This window comes from Bubalus kerabau, chromosome 4, assembly GCF_029407905.1.
Source record: "Bubalus kerabau isolate K-KA32 ecotype Philippines breed swamp buffalo chromosome 4, PCC_UOA_SB_1v2, whole genome shotgun sequence".
Lineage (NCBI taxonomy): Eukaryota > Metazoa > Chordata > Mammalia > Artiodactyla > Bovidae > Bubalus > Bubalus kerabau.
The window spans coordinates 105,105,960-105,128,928 of record NC_073627.1 but is presented as its reverse complement, the minus strand read 5'-3'; the positions used below and the strand labels follow the sequence as shown (position 1 = coordinate 105,128,928).

Below are 22,969 nucleotides of genomic sequence, written 5' to 3'. Positions count from 1 at the left end.
TTCTTACCAACTCACTGGAAGAGCTGTATGGCTCAGTGTGTGTGTGGCACGATTGAAGTCACCATTATAAGAATTCTTGAATCTAGCATTGCAGACTTTGAGCTGAAAGGGTCCCTTTAGTAATGACAAGAGTAATTGATATATTGCACTTACTTAGTGGTAGTAGATGTTGTCAACATTCTACATACATTAACTCCTTAACTCATGACAACTCAGCGAATAAGTCATGGAGCTGGGATTCTGACCATGCTACCTCTCTGATCTGGATCATTTATTTTAATTTGTGTCCAGAGCCTACCAATCTGAATGTCCCTGAGACTTTTTAGTACTTTACTTTCAAAACCTAGTTGAAGTAATTTAAGCATCTGTTTGTTTGCTATTTAAGGGAATTATATCAATCCAGTGTGATAACACTGGATATCTAAAGCTGTTTAGCATCTCTGCTTTTTGAAGGGAAATTACTTCATTTTTATTTAATAACTCAAAACTATTGAGTTTTGATAGACCATTTAATTCCAGAAGAGGAGAAAAGGGTTCTTGGTGGTTAAGAAGTGGGTAAGCTGATAAGCTAGACCAGTCCCTCATTTTAAGGTTGAGGAAACAAGTTCTGGTAGTAAAGTGACCTGTCTGGCTTTGACTGGAACATGCAGGTTCTGTGTCTACTGCTTTTTCTGACACACCACATAGTCCCCTTGCTCAGCATGTACCCCTGTGGAGCTGACATTAGGTTCTGTTGATCTTGAAGAGATGGACAAGTTGGGTTCGAAAGCCTTCTGCATTCTAATGTTGGTTTTCATTCTTGGTGTACACCAGCCTGGCTGGGTGTCATCCACTCTGTTGAATCCTGACCTCTTCTTTTTCACTATGCCTGCAGGTTGTACGACGGGGGATGCCGCCTGGAGGAGGAGGTGAAGTGTTTTTTTCATGTCCTGTGAGGAATGTCCTGAAGCCTATTCAACTCATAGATCCAGGAAAGATCAAACGTATCAGAGGAATGGCGTATCCTTTGCATTCGCTTCAGATTTCTTACTTTTTTTTCTTTGCCTCAGTAAGATAAGAATGACTCATAACAGTTTACTTCTTCCCAGGGTTATTTACATTTCAGACAACAGTTCAGTCGCTCAGTTATGTCTGACTCTGCGACCCCATGGATTACAGCATGCCAGGCCTCCCTGTCACCAACTCCTGGAGCTTGCTCAAACTCTTGTCCCTCAAGTTGGTGATGCCATCCAACCATCTCATCCTCTGTTGTCCTCTTCTCCTCCTGCCTTCAATCTTTCCCAGCATCAGGGTCTTTTCAAATGAGTCAGTTCTTCACATCAGGTGGCCAAAGGATTGGAGTTTCAGCTTCGGCATCAGTCCTTCCAGTGAATATCCAGGACTGATTTCCTTCAGGATTGACTGGTTGGATCTTCTTGATGTCCAAGGGACTCTCAAGAGTCTCCTCCAACACCACAGTTCAAAAGCATCAATTCTTCAGCACTCAGCTTTCTTTATAGTCCAACTCTCACATCCATACATGACTGCTGGAAAAACCATAGCTTTGACTAGATGGACCTTTGTCGGCAAAGTAATGTCTCTGCTTTTTAATATGCTGTCTAGGTTGGTCATAGCTTTCCTTACAAGGAACAAGCGTCTTTTAATTTCATGGCTGCAGTCACCATCTACAGTGATTTTGGAGCCCAAGAAAGTGAAGTCTGTCACTGTTTCCATTGTTTCCCCATCTGTTTGCCATGAAGTGGTGGGACCAGATGCCATGATCTACATTTTTTAAATGTTGAGTTTTAAACCAGCTTTTTCACTCTCCACTTTCACTTTCATCAAGAAGCTTTTTAATTCCTCTTCACTTTCTGCCATAAGGATGGTGTCATCTGCATATCTGAGGTTATTGGTATTTCTCCCTACAACCTTGATTCCAGCTTGTGTTTCATCCAGCCTGGCATTTCACATGATGTACTCTGCATATAACTTAAATAAGCAGGGTGACAATATATAGCCTTGACATACTCCTTTCCCAATTTGGAACCAGTCTGTTGTTCCATGTCCAGTTCTAACTGTTCCTTCTTGACCTGCATACAGATTTCTTAGGAGACAGGTAAGGTGGTCTGGTATTCCCATCTCTTGAAGAATTTTCCTCAGTTTTTTGTGATTTACACAGTCAAAGTCTTTGGTGTAATCAATAGAGCAGAAGTAGATAATTTGTCTGGAATTCTCTTGCTTTTTCTATGATCCAACGGATATTGGCAATTTGACCTCTGGTTCCTCTGCCTTTTATAAATTCAGCTTGAACATCTGTAAGTCCTCGGTTCACGTACTCCTGAATCCTGGCTTGGAGAATTTTGAGTATTACTTCACTAGTGTGTGAGATGAGTGCAATTGTGTGGTAGTTTGAACATTCTTTGGCATTGTCCTTCTTTGAGATTGGAAGGAAAACTGACCTTTTTCCAGTTCTGTGGCCACTGCTGAGTTTCCATATTTGCTGGCATATTGAGTGCATCATCTTTTAGGATTTGGACTAGCTCAACTGGAACACTGTCACCTCCACTAGCTTTGTTTGTAGTGATGCTTCCTAAGGCCCACCTGGCTTCACATTCCAGACAACAATCTTGGAAAAATCTTAACAGTGAACTTGTAATTATTGGCTGAGATAGGGTATTTTATTATCTGCCTCATCATAACTAGACTGACTGATTGATTCATTTATTTTTTTTGGTTAACACTTAAGCAAACAGTTCCACTGTTTGCTATACTCTCTTGACGGCTTTGATTTGGGGGCTACCAATACACTGTAGTCCCTGCTTCAGAAGAGCTCATCGTCTGGTGAAGGAAATGAATGCACAGATACATAATTCTGCTGTGATGTATAAAGTGATGTAGATGATGTTCAGTGGGTTGGAGGAACTAAGAGTAGAGTGGCATATTTGTCCGGAAGATGTGAGAGAGCTGACTAATAATTAATAATATCTACCATTTAGTAATTGCTTATTCTGAACTATGATAATTTATATATTTAATTTATTTTTTATTTTTTAAACTATTGAGATGTGGTTAACATACAAAAAACTGTATATATTTAATGTGTACAACTTGAGGAGTTTGGAGAGAGAGAGAGAGATATATATATATATATATATATATATATATATACACCTGTGAAACCATCAACCCAATCAGTACCATAAGCATTTCTATCACCTCCAAAAGTTTCTTTTCATCCTCTTTATTATTTTAATTTTTTGTGATAAGAATACTTTTAACATAAGATTTATCCTCTTAGCAAATTTTAAGTATGCAATATAGGCATTATAGTGTATAGTAAGTGTCTAGGAGAAGGAAATGGCAACCCACTCCAGTGTTCTTGCCTGGAGAATTCCAGGGATGGGGGAGCCTGGTGGGCTGCTGTCTATGGGATCTCACAGAGTCGGACACGACTGAAGCGACTTAGCAGCAGCAGCAGCAGGACTTATTTAGAGTCCTCATATAAATGGGATCATATAGTATTTGTTCTTATGTATCTGGTTTATTTCATATAGCATAATATCCTCCAGGTTCACCCATGTTGCCACAAATGATAAAATTTCCTTTTTGAGGATGAATAACATTATTGAATCCATATACCACATTTTCTTTATCCATTTGTCTGTTGGTAGACATTTAGGTTGCTTTTATACCTTGGCTATTGTAAATAATGCTGAAAAAAATATAGGAATCCATGTGTATTTCTTTGAGATCCTAAGTTAAGTTTCTTTAGATATATCTAGAAGTGGGATTGCTGGATCAGATGGTAGTTCTATTTTTAATTTTTCAAGGAATCACCATACTGTTTTCTATAGTGGCTTCACCAGTGCATGTTCCCACTAGCAGTGTACAAGGACTCCCTTTTCTCCATACCCTCACCAACACTTCTTACTTATTTATTTTTTGATAATCACTATCCAAATGGGGTGAGGTGATATCTCAGTGTAGTTTTAATTTGTAGTTCCTTGGTGATTAGTGATTATTGAGTGCCTTTCCATGTTTTAGTTTGCCATTTATATGTCTTTTTGGGAGAAGTGTCTATTCAAGCCCTTTGCCCATTTTTAAGTAGAGTTGTTTGTTTGTTCATTTTGCTACTAAATTGTAAGATAAGGTGTCCTGTATCTTTTGAGTGTTAATCATATATATGAATTTCAGACATTTTCTCTCATTACATAGGTTGCCTCTTCACTCTGTTGTTTATTTTGCCTCCTTTTTTTTTTTTCCTTTTTGGTATTCAAGAAATCATTGCTGAAGCTAAAAGTCTTCCTCACTGTTTTCTTCTCAGAGTTTTACAGTTTAAAGTCTTACATTTGTCTTTAATTCATTTTGAGTTTATTTTTGTACCTGGTGTGAAATAAGAATCCTGTTTCATTCTCTTGCATATAGGTATTGTTTTCCCAACAGTGTTTATTGAAGAGGATATCCTTTACCCGTTGTATATTCTTGGCAACCTAGTTGAAGGTCAAGTGACTAGATATGCGTAGGTTTATTTCTGGGCTCTCTGTTCTGTTGTCTTTTTTTTTTAATGTTAGTACTATACTGTTTTGATTTTGGTAGCTTTGTAACATATTTTGGTATCAGGACCTGTGATGCCTTCAGCTTTGTTCTGCTTGCTCAGAATTCTTTGGCTATTTGGAGTCCTTTGTGGTTTCATATAAATCTTAGGTTTATTTTTTTCCTATTTTTATTAAAAATAAATGTGAGATTTTGATAGTGATTGCCTTGAATCTGCAGATTGCTTTGGAAAGTATGGACATTTTAACAATATTAATTTTTCCAGTCTTTGAACATGGCCTGTCTTTTCCTCTAAAGTCTTTTAAAATGTCTTTTATCAGTGTTTTGTAGTTTTTAGTGTGTAGGTCTTTCACTTCCTTGGTGAAGTTTATTTCTAAGAATTTAGGTTGTTTTAAATGCTATTGTAAATAGGATTGTTTCTTTGATTTTTTTTTTGTGGGTAGTTTGTTGTTAGTGTATAGAAACTCAACTGATTTTTGTATGGTGATTTTGTATCATGCAACTATATTGAATTCATTTATTCTAACAGTTTTTTTGGGGGGATGCTGTTCTTTAGGATTTCTACATAAGATCGTCTTCTGCAAAAAGAGATAATTTTACTTTTTCCGTTCCAATTTGAATGCATTTTCTTTTTCTTACTTAATTACTCTGGCTAGGACTTCTAGTACTATGCTGTATAGAAATGTCAAGAGTGGGCATCTTTGCTTTGTTCTGAATTTTATAGGAAAAGTTTTCAGTTTTTCACCATTAAAGATAATGTTAGCTTTGGGCTTTTCATATATGGCCTTTATTGTGTTGAGGTAAGTTGCTTCCATGCTTAATTTGTTGAGAGGTTTTTTTTTTTTTTTTTTATCATGAAAGAGTGTTTTTTATCAAATGCTTTTTCTGCAGCTATTGAGACAATGATGTGATTCTTATCCTTCATTCTGTTAATGTAAGGTTTCACATTGTTTGATTTGCATATGTTGAACCATTCTTGCATCTCAGGGATAAATACCACCGTGTCATGTTGTGTGACCCTTTTAATATGCTGTCGAACTCAGTTTGTTAATTTTTTTGAGGTTTTTTGCATCCGTGTTTGTCAGATATATTGGCCTGCAGTTTTCTTGTATTATCTTTGGCTTTGGTGATCCTAATCTCATAAAATGAGTTTGGAAGTGTTTCCTCTTAGATTTTTTTTTAGAAGTTTAAGCATCAGTGTTAATTCTTCTTTGAACATTTGATAGAATTCACCATTAGAGTCATCTGCTGAAGCCACCTGGTTATGGGTTTTTCTTTGTTGGGAACTTTCTGATTACTGGTTTAATCTCTTTACATGTAACTGATCTGTTCAAGCTCTCTGTTCTTGATTCAGACTTGAAAGTTTTTATGTGTCTAGGAGTTTATTTATTTCTTTTAAGTTGTCCAGTTTATTGACGTATAGTCATTTATAATAGTCCCTCATGATGTTTTCCAATTTCTGTGGCGTCAGTTGTTAATGTTTCCTTTCATTTCTGATTTTACTTACTTGAGTGTTGTCTTGTCTTTGTCAAGCTAAAGGTTTGTCAGTTTTTATCTTTTCAAAAAATCAACTATTTCATTAAGTTTCTTCTATTGTTTTTCTGTTTTATTAATGTCTAATCTGCCAACTTTGAATTTGATTTCTTTTTCTAGTGTAAAGTTAGGCTATTTGAGATCTTCCTTTCATAGAAAGAATGTTAGCACTTATCAGGCGGTCCTAAGATGGCAAAAGAATAGGACAGGGAGACCATTTTCTCCCCCACAAATTCATCAAAAGAACACTTGAACGCTGAGTAAATTCCACAGAACAACTTCTGAATGCTGGCGGAGGACATCAGGCAACCAGAAAAGCACTTATCAGTATAAAATTTCTTAGTACTCCTTTTGTTGCATTCGTAAATTTTGGTATGTTCTGTTTTCATTTTCATTTGTCTCTTGTTGGATCTTCTTTTATCGATTCAGCCACTCTGTGTCTTTTGATTGTGGAGTTTAATACATTTATATTTTATATACTTTATTCTTAACCTCAAAGTGAGTCTGAATTCACTTCCATCCTATTTTGTGGACGTAGAAACTGAGGCTTCAAATGCTTAAGGAATTTGCTCCCATATAACATTGCTAGTAATGGTAGAGCTGGGATTTGAGCCCTGTCTCTGTGGCCCATGCCTTTAACCTCTGCTTTTTCCTGTAGAGAGGACAGGGCATTTGGACTGAGCTTGAAGAATAGAGGCTTGTAAAGCGGGACAAAGAAGGAGGAGTGCTGTGGACGGAAATGTGGGCCTGTGGAGGGAACAGTGCCCAGCCGTTCTGGGGAGTGGCAGGCAATGTGGTGTGGCCTGAATGCAGGTCACTCAAGGATGTCAAGTGGAAGATGGGATGAAAAGTGAGAGCAGGAGCCTGTGGAGACTGGAGGCTGTGCTGAGGAATTGACCTTCATTCAGAATCAGTAATTTTCTTTTGGAGAGAGAATTTAGAATTTGCACATTAACCAAATAACTCCAGTGGTACAGAAAGAACTTTTGGCTGTTTTTGGCTCATTGTAGAAATTTTGGTAGGTATGAGTTGGAAAACAAAACAAAACAAAAGCACCTCTTCACTGCACTCACTTAGAGGCAGAAATAGTAAGGAATTATCATGCCCTAAAGAGAGCTGGTAAGGGTTGTGTCTTGGGGACAGGTGAGGGCTGCTAGTTTATGGAGGTCTCCTAGAGGCAGGATGGATAGGATGCAGTGATCACCTGGGTCTGTGCTAGAGGAATAGGGAGTCCTTGAGTATGATTTTGATGCTTCTCACTTATACCCCTGAATAGAAGTATTTGTTGAGATAGAAGCTGCAAATGTTTGGGGTGGGGTGTGGCCATGTGGTTGGCAGTGAAAATAAGTTTAGTTTTATTCATGTTGGGTTTTATGATTCCAGGTAAGTACATGGATAAGTCCAGAAAGGACTTAGAAATTGGGAATGTAGAACTTCCTAGGAAATGTAGGACTCAGGGACAAGGAAAGCTAGAAATGGATGGTTGTGGCATCAGCCACTATGTAGAAGGCAAAGAGAAGAGGATGGGACCCTGAAAGGTCACTAAGATTTGAAAGCAGAAAGCAAAGTTCTTCCAGGAAGGGAGACTAGGGAAAATCAGAGTTGAATGGGGAATAAAGAAATCAGTGATACTTCATTAAAAATAAATAAATTAAAACTACACTGAGATGCCATCTCTCACTAGTTAGATTGGTAAAGAAACTAAAGCTTGACATAATATTCTGATGAAAGGTTGGTGAGAAGGTGAGACAATGTAATTAGTATGATTAAGAATTTGACAGTATCTAGTAAAATTCCTAGACATCAAGGGAGCTGTCAAAGGCTACTAGAGTCATGTCAAATGGACACAGAAGCCAACTTGAAGTGGCTCCTACTAGCCAAAGATGGGACATTCTAACTACCAATAAAAATAACTACAGATCAATTGATTACACATTAAATAAGGTTACATCCACAAATTTATTATGATACTTAAAAAAAAACCCTGTATTGATCATCCTTGGAAATCGACCCATTCTTTTGAAAATCAGTAATAAGAGTCAACCATTTATTCTGCTTTTCCTATACAAACTGATAAGGGGAAGTTGATGAGGGAAAGTCTCTGTGTATCAAAGTATTGACTCTTTGTTTATGAATAAATTGCAAATAGTTTTTTTCTTAAAAAAATAAAGAGAAAAGAAAATGCAGCTTATTAGAAGCCAAGTCAGTGCCTTAAAGGGCCCAGAGGAGTAAGCATTAGGCCAAGCCGAGGGACTCACAGGAGGCTGCCACTGATAACCCTGAGGGCTCTTTCCAGCGAGTGTTGGAGTCAGAGGCCAGATAACCAGTTCTGGGCTGCAGAGTGATGGGGGGAATGGTGGCAAGCAGAAGCTACTCTTTCAAGAACTTTGACAGGAAAGAGAATGGAAAGAAAGATATGGTGATAACTTGAGGAAAAGAATTGAGAACATCCCCTCTCTTTAACAAAAAGATTGATGATTTGAGTATTTTTGTAGGTTAAGTAGATTTATGCATGAGAGAGGGAGACTGACAAAGCAAGGTAACAAGGCGATTAAAGCTAAAGCACAGGTGCTAGAGTCAGACAGATGTGGGTTCTAATTTTGGTTTGCCATTCACTGATGTTGGGATTTTGGCCCCAAACTTTGGTTGACACATTTATCATTGGGCCGGTTTATGACTGCTGTGTGGGGCTGTTGGTGCTGTGCTATGCTCAGTCTTTTCTGACTCTTTGTGACCCCATTAGTCCACCAGGCTCTAATGAAGTTTAAATGGAGTAATAGATGTATAGTATGAGACACTGGGCTGGTATAAGTAAGTATTTGGTAAATGGTGGTAATGGAGCATTTTGATGATGTTTGGAAAGGGGTAGGAGGCATTTTCAATTTTTACTGAGTTAGGATGGGTTCCAGGGTGAGGGGACTGGCAGGGGTGTGATAAGGGAATGTGACAAGAGTGGCGAAGATGTGGGCCACTTAGGCATTGTGAGGGGTGTGTCCAGTGGGGCATAGTAACTCAGGATAAGGAAAAGGCTGTGGCGCTGCAGTAAGGGCTCAGCTGAAGTGAGGTGTTTTCATGGTGCTAGCTGTGTGGTGTGTGGCTAGTCTAGCAGCAGTTGGCAGCCTAGAAGGAGGAGTGGAGGAGGCAGGAGGCCATCTTCATGCAGGACTGGGTGTGGATCGACCAGGTGAGTGAGATGTGCAGAAGGGTGGATTACAGGGCGTATTAGTGAGCGTGTCATTGGAGCGACGGCCGGTGCACTCCTTACTGAGGAATGCAGCAGAGGCTGCCAGCCTGGAGAAGGCACATGGTCATGGGGTTGGAAACCTTCACAGTTGTTTTTTTTTTTTTCTTCACAGTTTTAATGGAAATAGACGTGTGTGTTGTGTAGAAGAACTTGACATTGTGTTTAGGGAGTTGTATTTCGGGGTTTCCAATGTTAAGAGTGGTAGAATTCTAGGTGCCAACAAGATCATGGTAAGGGCAAGTGTTGGAGGTGGGGGGACGGATGGGGTTGGGTGATGGCTTTCCTGGTGGGGATTTGATATGAGTAGAAAGGATGTGTGCTTCTAGGGGTGATAGGGGCTTAAAGTCAAGTTTCGTATTTTTCAGGAGGTTTAAGCGTGGTCTTACTTGGAGGAAAGGAACTGTGGAGTGGATTGCCTTTTCAGAGGTCTTGACTGGATTGCATGGTGGGTAGTGAGGGCACGATGTAGGGTGGATGCAGAGCCACAGGACAGAGAGAGCTGTTGCTGAGATAAAAGATCAAACTTGGGGTGCTGCCTGCAGTTCTTTTTAGGAATCATCAAGAACAGAGGAACTTGTAAGAGAGCTTCCCTGGATTAATATCTGTTCTCTGCAGGGCTATCCTTGGGCCCAACCATGGGCCAAGACTTGTGTGTGTAGGGGGGAAGATGGCTTGTGGAGGAGAAATGGTACCTTTCCCAGGGGACCCCCAGGTTGATGGATGCTTACATTGATGTCTGAAGGTGATGGTTGACTCTCATATTCTCCGACTCTTAGGAGATAGAAACAGGTTATAGAGGAATGGAAATGTGATGCAAGTTCGTGCTAAGTCGCTTCAGTTCTGTCCATCTCCTTACAATCCTGTGGACTGTAGCCAGTCAGGCTCCTCTGTCCATAGGCTTCTCCAGGTGAGAATACTGGAGTGGGCTGCCACTTCCTCCTCACAGGGGATCTACCTGACCCAGGGATTGAACTTATGTTTCCTCATTGGCAAATAGGTTCTTTACCACAGGTGCCACCTGGGAACCCTGGTGATGCTAGTAGGTGGGTTTTCTTTTTAAAAACTAGAGATACCTGTTTTGCTTGATGCACGTTAGTTACTTATGTGCATGTTTAGTTGTTTAGTCGTGTCCGACTCTTTGTGACCCCATGGGTTGTAGCCATCCAGGCTCCTCTCCCCATGGGATTCTGCAGGCAAGAATATTGGAGTGGGTTTCCATTCCCTTCTCCAGGGGATCTTCCCAACCCAGGAATTGAACCGGGGTCTACTACATTGCAGGCGGATACTTTCCTGCCTGAGCCACCAGGGAAGCCCCCCTAGTTACTAATAGCTCGACCTCATTCTCCTTAACATTGAATTTCACTGTGTACAAATTCCAAGTTAAACCCTGTTGATGGCCATTGGGATGTCTTCTGTTCTTCACTGTTGCCAAAAATGTTGTGGTTAATGGCCTTGTACACAGAGTCCTACACACTTTCAGAACTATTTCAGTTTGTTTTTTCCATTTAGAGATTTGTTTCTTTAGTGCTGTGTCATGGCAGTGAACTCTGCTTGGAGTCCATTCTCTCTAGTTTGGAAATGTGATTTCCAGTGTGTGCTCTCTTTGTTTACCACAGTCCTGTGGTAACAACGTGGGTTGCATGGAGGCTGTTACACTAGGGTCTCACATGTACTCTGTACCAGGTGTACAAAAGCCTTGTGAGTTTTTTGATGCCTTTGATGAAGATGCCAGGAAACAGGGAAAGCTCTGGGATTGTACAGGGTTTTATATAAAAGCTGAAGCAGCTGTTGTACCCTAGGCATCTGGGATGTAACCTTGTTCCTCCCCTGCTTTTTCTGGTGTTCTTCGAACATTCCCTGTGTAGGCTCTGAGCCAGAAGGATGCTGGTGAGGTCCCAGGCGGTTCCCCTTCCTTGAGGCTGGGGATGGGACACCTGTGCCTTCTCCCATCTAGCCCTAATTCTAGTCCTTCCTCTAAACTCCCCACGAAAGTCAACACAACGCCCTTGCCCAGATTCTTGTCTTTAAACCAGACATTCCAGCTGCTGGTCTGCAAAGCTGCCCGTTTCACAGATACCCCAAAGGAATGTGGGTTTGAATTGAGATCACTTTCTTGGCCAGCTTTGGAGCCTGGGAGAAAAGAGCTGCTTTTGGAAAAATACTTTAGCAGGGGTTTGTTACTTGCAAGGCTGGTTAACAGTCGGGCTGAGCTTGGAGGTTATATTCCCCGTAGGAGGGCTCAAGCTGGGAGAAATAGCCCCATTCTTGTGTGTGTCTGTGGTTTTAACTATTCCCCCTCCCCTGCCACCCCCATCCCTGCAGAGTGCGTCTCTCAGACTGACTGGCCAGGGCCTGGAAGGGAGCTGGTGGCGTTCCTGCCAGCAACTGTGACTGGATGGTGCGGTTGCCTTTTATTTACTGCCACCCACTCTCATTCTCCCCACTGCCTGAGAGAGAAGGAAACACTGTCTTTCAGTTTTGTGATGCTGTCCCAATAGTTCATGATTGGATGTATAGGAGTCAAGAGAAGAATCAGGGGTGGAGGCAGGAGAGGGGCATGAGGTGGAGTTTGTTGGACGATCTGGTTTCCTTTCTCTTAATTGTAGGGAGGGTACTTAGAGAGTGAGTCTCTTGCTTTGTGTTCACACATACCCTCACTCCTTAGCCTTCTCTGACTTGTAACACCAGGGAGAGTGAAGGGTAGGAGTTCCATGCCCTGTAGCCATGAACTTGTCTTTCATGGATATGAGTTCTTAGTATGGTACTCATAAAAGGCCCCTGGAATTGTCTGCAAAATTGTGTGTTCACGTGTTTCTTGAGACAGGGTTCATGGCTTTTACCAGATTCTCAGAGAGGTCTCTTACTCCTGAGAGGAAAGAACCTCTGCTTTGGGGTTTGAACCTTGGACTACCAGTAGGAAAAGCAGTGGTGGACATTCACTGGGCTCCGACTACACACAAGGCATGGCTGAGCACCTGACATGCATTGTTTCAACTGAGCTCCCAGACCTTGTGAAGGAGAGTATTATGATTGTTATTTTTGTAACAATGAGGATGCGGAGGCACCAGGTTTTCAAGTAGCAATAATCACACCTTGGATAAAGCTCATTGGCTATGATACCACCACTATGCAAAGCCGGAAGCACCAGGAATAGCACATTGGTTCCAGAATGATGCAGTTTGCTGGAGCCGGGACTTAACACAGATAGTCTGATTCTAGAACTCTTAGCCAGTCTTGGTAGGACCTCCATACCAAGCCAGAGAGCGCCATAATGACTCTGGGATGCAGCCGGCTTTAAAGTTCCTTTCCTTCATTACTACAGTGCCTGAATTCTAGTATACGCTTCCATTGGCCCCGATTAGCACTTTTACCTACCGAGTTTCCACATCCCTGGAGGGATCGGGGAAGAAGATTGCCTTTGGGAAGTCACATCTGTTTAATTTTGAATCTTGGTTCTGTGATTCAGTTGTCCTCAGTGAGAGCCCTGAAGCAGAAACCCATAGCCTTACCTCAAGGTTACTGTGAGCATAAAATAAGATGATCATGTACCTGAAAGAACTTTGAAAGCCATGAGCACCATGGGATTATGTATCAGGATAGTGACATCTGTATTTTCCTGCAGAATGCGGGCACTTCAGGCCTCAGAGGGACAGCACCCTCCTGGTCCAAAGGGTATGAGACCTGGGACTGTTTATCGAAGCTGCCTGTGGTCAAAAGTACGTTCTGGACAGAAGAGGTGGTGATGTAACTGGGCTGTGTGTGTGTGTGTGTGTTGAAAAATCCCTCTTTACTCTTTCCTCATTTTGGGTTTGTCCTTTGAGTCAAGTCAAATATTTATCGAGTATTTCTGAGTACAAAAGTAGTGTATGAGAGACTTGTGAGGGATACGGAGGTAGAGCCCCTTTCATTATGAAGCATGCAGTGTTATCGGAGAGCAAGGATGGCCTGAGTGTATATGAAGGGAGACGTGTGGTAAGTTCAAGTGCAGACCACAGTTGGGGCATCCTGGAGGGTTTCAGGAGAGAGGGAGAACTCCAGGTTGGAAAAATGGAGGCAGGTAGATCAGGCTGAGGGATTTGGACACTTTGGTTCATGGAGCTGGGGATGGTGGTGTTGGGTTGGGGATGAACCAAGCAGACTAAGGGTCTGATCGCAAGTCTGGGAGGGCCTGGAGTTACTGGGAGCTTCTCCCTCACACGTGGGAGCTGGATCTTTTGGTGAATGTCCAGGATGGGTCAGAAAGGGGAGCTTGATGCCAGTCAGGTTCTTTGGTTTTTGTTTCTGCAGCCCAAATGAAAATTAAATGTGTTATTGACAGTAATTTTCGAACAGTTGGGCTGGGCTGGGGAGACCACACACCTGGTTTTCCCTGTTGGACTTTGTGCCTGGGGTTTGGATCAGAGTAATGGAAAGATCGTGTGTTATTACTTCTTTGTTTCTTTAGCCCCTCGTTCCACATGCACAGCCAGCCCCTAACCATACATCGAACATTGGAAGTGCTTAGTACATACTTACTTTTTTTTTTTTTTTCATACTTACTTTTTATTTGGTTGGTTGATTTGGGGAGAACCAGTCTCTAATAAAGTTTAATTTGAGGCAGTAGTTTCCAGTTTCTCAAGCAGCACTCTTTTAATTTGAGTTGATTTGAGTTGCCAATATCTTTCCTTTCCTTTCTGAGGCTGTCCTGTTGTAAAAGTGCTAATTATCACTAATTGGACCATTAGGTAGAAGTTGTAAGGAGCCTGTATCAGCCATAAATAGCATTGTCGGCACTTACGTAATCGAAAATAGGCGTAAGTTAAAAACCTGTTTAGACCTATATAGACAGCCCCACTATGTTCTTTTACTAATGTTTTTTCTGCTTCTTTTGTCAGCATACCATGGGGTGGATTGGATCACCCAGGGGCCCAGGTCAGTCCCAGTGGGGTGTCTGTCCTGGTCTTAGGTTTCTAAGAGAAAGACTTAATGGTAACAGCAGTGGGGATGTTCAGAGAATACTTCAAAGGGAGTCTGGCTCATGCCATACAGGGGGGCAATTGCCTTTACTTGTTCCAAATTTGAGGTGAACCATTTCTAGGGGAGAGGGAATAGGTAGGCAATCTAGAGCAGGGTTGGCAGCTGCTTTTATTTTATACTTTCCAAGTGTCTATATTGTTTGGGTGTTTTTCATCAAGACTTTTTATAACAATACAAAAATTATATAATAATAAAAATCATAATGTAAAAATTGAGTTATGATACTACAAAGTTAAGTAATCAAATACAGGTGGAGAATAGAATGAAATTAGAAACATCATTTTGTTATGGCAGTACCACAAATATTTGCTAGCTTTGTGACTGACTTTTCTCCGCTGTGGAGTCCAAGCAGAATGACACCCTTAACTCCAAGTTGCAGGTATTCGGTACGTGTATCACCTCAGATGGCAAACCGGATTGTGGATTCTGCAAGGAGCATCCTCAACAAGTTTATACCTGATATCTATATTTACACAGACCACATGAAAGGCATCAACTCTGGGAAGTAAGTGTCTGTGCATTTTGGAAGCCTAATTCTGCAGCCTCCCTAAGCATTTTTCATACTCCTCGTCTCTGATTGAAGCTTAAGCTGCCAACTCTGAGGTTGGGCAGCCAGAGGAAGAATGATTCACCTTTTTTTTCCTTCTGACTTACTGCCATTGTCACCACCAAGTATATTCTGAGCATCTATCACATGGAAAGTATCACCGTGCCCAGTGCTGGGTGATGAGGGTTTGAGATACCAGCCTCAGGGAATTAAAACCCAGCTATTAATAAAAGTGCCTCCAGCTTTAAATCCCATCTGCACTCTGTTCCCACTAAAAAGTAAAGTAAACAAAGTTCTCCCACCCTGAGTAAATAACAATTTAGGGAAAAAAATCCTTTGTTGGTCTAAGTGCCAGTCGGCGTCTCTCTCCATCAAGGGGAACGACACCCTTAGAGCCAGAGAAACTTGTTATTGCAGATTTTAATTTGCTTTAGTTAGAGCCTTTGTGGAAAACCTCATGTTAGAACATAAAAAGTTAATAATGATGATCTATGTAATGAAAATATCTGTTTTAAGCTTTTGTTATATATTTAGAAACCACTAATTTTTTATTATGAAAATGTTAAGCATACAGAAAAGTTGGAAGGATAATACAGTGTACACTTGTATATTTTTCTTACTTGTACGTAGAGATTATTTTGCCAAATTTGCTTTCCTTGTATGTGAGTTTTCTCTGTTTTTGCTGAGCCATTTTAGTGTGAATGACAGTATCTTTACACTCTGGACCTGAACTTTTCAGGTTGTATCTTATAAAAGTAAGAACATTAGAGACTGACAATTGTGAGATAAGAAATCAGTTTTTTTCCTAAGTTGTACCACAGCTCATCCTTTCATAGTCCTTCCTCTGAGCTTTCTTTAACCTCAGCAAAAGAAGGAAAGAGAGGGGAAAGAAGGGGGCGAGTGTGTTATGGGATCTCTGACGTTCTTGAGGCCTAAGGAAAAGATAAAGGAGATTTCACAAATGCAGTGGTGGCTCTTTGTCCAGAGCAACAGAGGAGGTGGTGTCAGAGCTTAGAGTAGGGACAGGATTTGTGTGCAAAGCTGGCCTTTTCCCTGGGAATTGGAAAGGTCAGTGATGGTCCCAGACTTTTGGTGTATTGCTCAAATACCACTGGTGGTGTCCTCATTCCTAACATGTGAGTGATAACGCCTACATCCCTAGGTTACTGTTACTGTAAAGATGAAAAGATCCCATATGTAAGCCCCTAATGCAATGCCGGGCACATAGTAGGTGCTGCAGAAATGGTAGCTGCTAATGCCATTCTTGCCTTTTTCCTCCCTTGGCTGCAGGTCTGCGATTATGTGTCAGCTGTTTTCTGGGGAGAGGGAATTACAAGGGATGGGGGAGGATAGGTGGTGCCAGCAGCTGTCTGAGTGGCCTAATCTCTGTCGTGCCTTGTCATCTGGCTTCTCGCTCTACAAAGAAGTAGAGCAGACCCAAAGGCTGTGCTCCCAGCTAGAATCTGGCTTTTCATAATGCCATCATTGACCAGCCGACCCTAGTGCTGCTCAAGGCCCATACTTGCGAATAATGAGTAGGAAGCTCACATGTGTATGGAGATGTAGGCATAATGTAGCCTTGTTTTACAGGTAAAATTTACCTATAAAACCAATGCACGATGTTAAATTTGCATTCTGCTTTCTAAATAACAAGTTATGGTTGACAAACAGTGATCTTCCTTCTCCCTTATGAAATTACAGTCATGAGTAGCTATTTTCCTTTTCTAATTCAGTGAAGTGTCCTCGTAAGTTAAGCTTGCTGAACTCTGGGAGTGAGTCCTGTGCGGCCATGCCCTGGGACTTTGGGAGCCAGCAGTTCTTGGGGACCTGTGTCAGTTGTTTGTCCAGTGCACATGTGTCCAGCATGGTCCCATATTGATTCCCAAAGTCATGACTTTTTTGAAAAATCTAACCATTTATCAATGAGAAAGTTTTGGAGCCCGTTATCTATAAACTGTACTAATGCCATCTTCAGTGAGGTCACTTGGTGATCAGCTGCTTTGTCAGCATAACTTGAAATAGGCCTGATAATATATATAGCCCAAATTGGGGGGTGGGGGATGTCGGCATAACATGCATAGAGCATAATATGTTATCGTGTTTTTTCTGTAAAACAAATACGATATCAAATGGAACAGTCTTGATTAAATGTGAAGTTCATTGTAATAAGTACACAATACCTCAAAAATTTCACATGGATGGAAAAGTTTGGAAGTGCTTAGGAACTGCAAGTTAAGTGGGTTTGAGCGGTGATGATGGCTTGTCTCCTGGCCCTTCCTCCCTCCGTTTTCTCCTTGTCATTTTGTGCCACTACCTCTGCTGATGAGCTGGGTGCCCCCTCCCTTCTCCTGGTCAAGTGAGTCATAGGCAACTTGAGATTGTGCTTTAAATGTCCCATGATGATGCTGGGAAGTACAGTGTTAGATTGTTGAGTGTGACTCAGAGTGCCCTGGAACCTGTGTTCTCACTGTTCCCTCTCCCCTTGGCAGGTGTTATTAACCTTTGGCTGTATAGACAATCAATTTTTTTTTTTTTTAAAGAAATTAAGGAGCAACCAGTATAGTTAGCCCCTGTTGTGAGCTCATATAGTACATTATTAATTTTACATGTAGTTTTTCTGAAACAAATATTTTGGCTAGTTTTGTGCTAGATGCATAGAAGGTGCTTCATGAACATGTATGTTGAATTGTGTTAAAGGAGGCAGGGCTGTATCGTGCTTGCATGTGGAGTGTACCGCTGGGAACTGGATATAGCTAACCCTGGAACAACGCTTGGATTAGGAGTGCTGAACTTCCCTGTACTCGAAACCAGCGGTCAGCTCTCCATCTTTGGTTCCTCTGTATCCGGGGTTCGTATTTAGTGAAAAAAGATCTGTGTCACTGGACCTGAGCAGTTCAAACCTGTGTTATTTAAGGATCAGTTATATTTGTTTGAAAGGCACTGAGCAAGGTGGACATGAGGTGTCACGTCTAGAAGTTTTGTGGGGAGATGCTTGTGTTTATTATTGTCAACTGATTTTGTTTTACATCAAACTGGTTGTCACTAAGCCTCATGAGGGCAGGGTCCCGTGTGTGCCCCAGTTCCTGGGTATGTGGAAACTTTCTCCTAAATGTTTTTTGTGTGCCTGAGTGCACGAGGCATTTGTGGTCCTGGACTGGTAAGGGTGTTAGGTTCTGGCTGCTGGTGGTCAAAACACCTGGGCGAGAGAACATGATACTTACTGGCTTCTGGATTCTATTCATTGAATTCTGAGTTAGCGATGTCCCGTGGGGACAAAAGCATAAAGGTGTACCTTCTCTAGGCCCGTTCTCCTTGGGTGGTCTTTGCCATCACGGAGCAACAACTTGCTGTGTCTCAAGAAGAGCTATAATCAGGTGGTCTCCAGGCTGCTTACATTTCTGGGGTGGTTGAGTGAGGGCCAAGGAAGTGGAGAACTTGTGTGGTCTTTGGCTTCTGAAAGACCATGTTTGAAATGCATATCAGTCTTCTTTCTGGCCGTGTGGACTTGATGCTCGTTGCTTGATTTGTCCATTTCCTCAGTTATAGGGTGGGATGGTAATATTTACTCTGCAGAGTCATGTCAAGCCCCTAGCTCAGAAACTGGCTGAGAGTAGAACTCAATATCTGGTAGCTGTTAGGGTGGCTGTACATGTGGAGTGTTACAAACTCTCACAGTGTATGGTGTGGGCGAAGGGAGGGCTGAAAGGGAAAGCAGTGCAGATTCTCATCATCTTTGGTTTTGCCATGTGTGTGCCCTCACTGAGTCATGTGTATTTCCAGTGTGAGCTGGTAGGATCTCTAATAAGGCCTGATATAACCAGACAGAGTACCATCAAAAGGATGTTTGTCTTCTCTTTTGACTGGTGAATGCAAACCCTGCTTCATACACTGCTCAGTGTCTGTGCCTTTGAACCTCCAGGTCTCCGGGCTTTGGGCTGTCCCTGGTTGCCGAGACCACCAATGGCACTTTTCTCAGCGCTGAGCTGGCTTCCAACCCCCAGGGCCAGGGCGCAGCGATGCTGCCCGAAGACCTCGGCAGGAACTGCGCCAGGCTGCTGCTTGAAGAGATCTACCGGGTATGTCCTCAGCTTCTGCAGGTCTGGGAGAGGAGCACCTGGAAGCAGTTCCCATGTATCTTCATTAGGAACTTTCTTTCTCTTTCAAGGGCTTCAGTCAAGGAGTTAATCTCTTCCTACCTTTTAGACAGTTCAGCATTAACTAGCTTAGTGGGTTAGCTAACTAGTCAGTGAGCAGAGATTCGGCCCCATTGGTTTGATACAAACAGCAGGTAAGTTTTAACGATTGGGAGGGCAGAGAACTAGAACAGAGTCATGCACGAGGGAAGAGATGAAAAATGAAGCAAGTTAGGCAGTGACTGGCCAACTGAAGGGCACGCACTGCCCTCCCCAGAGCAGGGACCTTCTCTCAGCCCTCCAGTCGTTGCCATGGCATGGGTGAGGGCTCATTCTTCTCAGATTTTTCAAGAGAAACTGGAAAGCTGGATTTGTATGTGACAGTTAATTCAGATAAAAAACAGTGTAGTAGGGTCAACTTTGCACAGCGTTCGGGAGCATTGACGACTGTCTAAGGAAGGCAGGCCTGTGTCAGAGCACAGTAGGGGTTTGGGAAGGTGAGACAAAGAAAAGGTGACGACAGGATGCTGAAGACAAGGCTGCACCACCGGTCATTTTGCTTAGACATTCATCTGCACTCCTGTCTCTTTCCAGTGGACCTGGGGAAAGTGGATGTATCTCATTATGGACAGCCCGGTGGGAGCCCACAGGCACAGCTGGAATGTGGGTTTTATATCTCCATAAATGGCAGATTATAAGCCTCAGGGTGAAAGCACAGTCTATCAGTCCCCAAGACAGAAAACATGCAATCTGGATTAGGTTATTATTTTTTTTCTTTACTCTAGTTAAATTCTACTTTAAACCATTTAATTGTGGCTGGACTGTATTTTTTTGTTGTTGTTTTAAATCATTAAGAAAACTTCTTTTTTGTGGGTCTGTGATCTTTAATTGCTAAAAAGGGTGAAGATGCTTCTTGTTTTTATAATAATTCTTTCTAAGTCTGTGATGTGACATGGTTTAAATAAGTAATAAAAATCCATCTCCTTTGGTACCATTTATTTTTACCAAAGTTTTAATCCTCTAATCTAATTCCTCTTGTTCCATTTATGTCTCATCAGTTACCAAGCCCTCTTGATTTCATTCCAGACTTTCTGGAACTACCCTAGCCTATCCATCTCTCTGGCACCATCTACTACCCTCTTCCCTTCCACACCAACCTCCTCTGATTAGACGTACTGGCTTTCCCTTCTTACAGAGAGGAAATCCTTTCCACATTCTCTCCAACATCCTCTTCAGTCTAAATCTCCCCCTAAACAGTGATCTGATCTTGTTACTCCTGTGCTCAGAGATCTTCACCAGCTTCTCATTTTCCCAGGATAAAATCAAAACCCTTGACCCAGTGAGAAAAGCCCTGCCTCAGCCTCCCTGCTCCGCCTTGTCCCTGCAGTTTTGTATAGTTCTCCTCAGAGGGCACTCAGCCACTTTCAGGCTGGCCTCCTGGCTGTTCCTCACTGGCCCTGGGTCATATTTTCCCCCATCCTCCTGTTCTTCTTCCCTCTCCAAATCCTGCTCATCACTCCAGGGCCAGCTCAAATCCCCACCTCCACAAAGCCTCTCTCTGGTGCTGGGCGAGTGACTACCCCTACCCCATCACCTTGGCAGTCCTGGTGCCCTCAACAGCATAGCTTCATCTTCACCTTGAACTCTTACTGGTTCCTGCTCATATCTCATCTTTATAGTGAGATTGAAGCTACTTGGCACAAGGATTGTATCTTCTGCTTTTGGAGTGGCCCCACCACTCCCTCTATGGTGTCCTGTACACAGACCCTAATATATTTATTGCAGTGAAGTGTTGGTTCAGCACATAATAAAAATCAGTTGAGGGACTTCCCTAGTAGCCTAGTGGATAAGAATCTGCCTGCCAATGCAGGGGACACGGGTTCGATCCCTGGTCCAGGAAGAACCCACATGCCTCGAAATAAGTAAGCCCATGTGCCACAACTACTGAGCCTGTGCTCTAGAAACTGTGCTCCTCAACAAGAGAAGCCACTCCAATGAGAAGCCCTCACACCGCAAGGAAGAGAAGCCCCTGCTAGCTGCAACTGCAGAAAGCCTGCACAAACGCCAGTGAAGACACAGCCACCAAAAATAAATAAATTAATAAAATAAATAAAAATCAGTTGAGAATGGCAGAATGGCACTACAGTGATAGGAAGCAGAGATGAAAGAGAACAGTTTTAATTTTATGAAACGGAGTGAATTCTGTAAAACAGAAATAGTGTTGTTGGTCCATATATTCTCCATGGGGTCAGGTTTTCCTTTTAGATGGAAATATATGTGCTATATAACTCTTGTTCTAAAATTTGCTAAAGAAGATAAATATTGTCCTTTATCAACTCAGGTAGATTTAAAAAGAGCAGATTTTCATAAAGCCTGGCTGGAGGATCCACTTCCTGATTTTTTTACTCCATTGTAGGAAGTTTTAACGGCAGAGAATGAGTGCATCTGGGAACTGACTTACTTCCTACCCTGCACACATTGAAAAAGGAGAGAGATGTGCTCACATAAGCAGCAGTAGGCAACCACCTAACCTGTTCAAAGTCTGGGAGATTCTAGCCCTGAACGATGATGTGTCATGGTTAAAAACTTGATTTCTTGTGATGTGTGCAAACTATGTTGATGTCATCCTGCTTTCGCTATTTACAATGCAAGTTTAAATTGTTTTTGGAACTTCCCTGCCTAAGGGAAGTGGTCCAGTGGCTAAGACTCCATCCTCCCAACGCAAGGGGCCAGTTTCAATCCCTGGTCAGAGAACTAGAGCCATGTGCTGCAACTAAGAGTTTGCATGCAGCAACCAAGGATCCCGCATGCGGCAACTAAGACCCAGTGCAGCCAAATAAATGAGTAAATGTAGCTAGCTAACTGACTAAATAAATTGTTTTAAGTAAAGTTATCCCAGAAAGAATGATCTGAAATAAAGACATTGTTTAAAGCACAAATGGAAACAGCAGGAATGCACACATCAAGTGTAAGAATGGCTAAAGTGGTTGAGAAATTTAAGAATGAAAAAAGAAAGGCAACCAAAGCAGTTATACTTCAGGAGAAATTTTTGAAAAGAATTCTGTTCTGCTTCTTGATTTGGAGGAACAGGGAAAATGAAAGATCATGCATAAATAGTAAGAGTGGAGGGATTGGATTTGGGAGGTTCTCCAGTTCTAAGGCACACAGGAAGAGCTGAAGAGGGGAATCTAATGGGACATGGCATGGAGTTTCTGAATGTAATTAAAGAAGTGTTTCAGGTAAGACCCTTGAAAGGGAAGAGTCCTTTCATGTCAGATTAGCTGTGGTGTTCTCTGAAAGACACTAATAAGTAAAACTGTCATTCACTTAAAATTACCTGTGCAAAAATGATTATCCCTTTTTGCTTGTATGTCCTGCTGTGGGTTTAATTACGAAGGGAAAGTTTCATTTTTCCTTAGATATACCTCAGTAAACTTCAATGTCTATTGACTCTGATAGTCTCAACTCATACAATTATTTTGATTAACCCCCTACAGTTGTTAATATGAGGATAACTCTTTAAAAAACCCTTACTCTACTTTACTTTACCTTACTTTAAAAAACCCTTATTGCTTGAACTTTGCAGTCTGCTCTTCTGTGTGTCTGCTCTGGGCATCTGTGTCTTTTTTTTTCCTCCCTCTATTTGATTGGTTTTCCATTATCTGATTGGTACAATATTAATCTTTAAAGTGTTTTTATTTACAGGGTGGATGCGTGGACTCGACCAACCAGAGCCTGGCTCTATTACTCATGACCCTTGGACAGCAGGATGTTTCCAAAGTCCTGCTCGGACCACTCTCTCCCTACACGTGAGTTGTTTTCTTTCAGCTTCCTTATATTGTCCACTTCTGTTCCCTGATAGCTCAGTTTGGAAAGAATCTGCCTGCAATGTGGGAGACCCTGGTTCTATTCCTGGGTCAGGAAGATCCCCCTGGAGAAGGGATAGGCTACCCACTCCAGTAT

General features: G+C 42.0%; 1 protein-coding gene across 6 annotated transcripts in view; it reads left to right on the top strand.

Annotated features, from left to right (window-relative positions):
• RCL1 (RNA terminal phosphate cyclase like 1) overlaps positions 1-22,969 on the top strand; it is a 60,372-nt gene that overhangs the window by 25,767 nt on the left and 11,636 nt on the right. For all 6 annotated transcript variants that reach the window (XR_008713548.1, XM_055578166.1, XM_055578163.1 and 3 more), the window contains exons 5-8: positions 875-999; positions 14,706-14,831; positions 18,793-18,949; positions 22,712-22,815. Coding sequence is in view for 5 of the 6 variants with exons in the window: in XM_055578166.1 (XP_055434141.1) it covers positions 875-999; positions 14,706-14,831; positions 18,793-18,949; positions 22,712-22,815 (512 nt within the window). In the remaining variant the exon portion in view is untranslated. The remainder of the gene's footprint in view (positions 1-874; positions 1,000-14,705; positions 14,832-18,792; positions 18,950-22,711; positions 22,816-22,969) is intronic.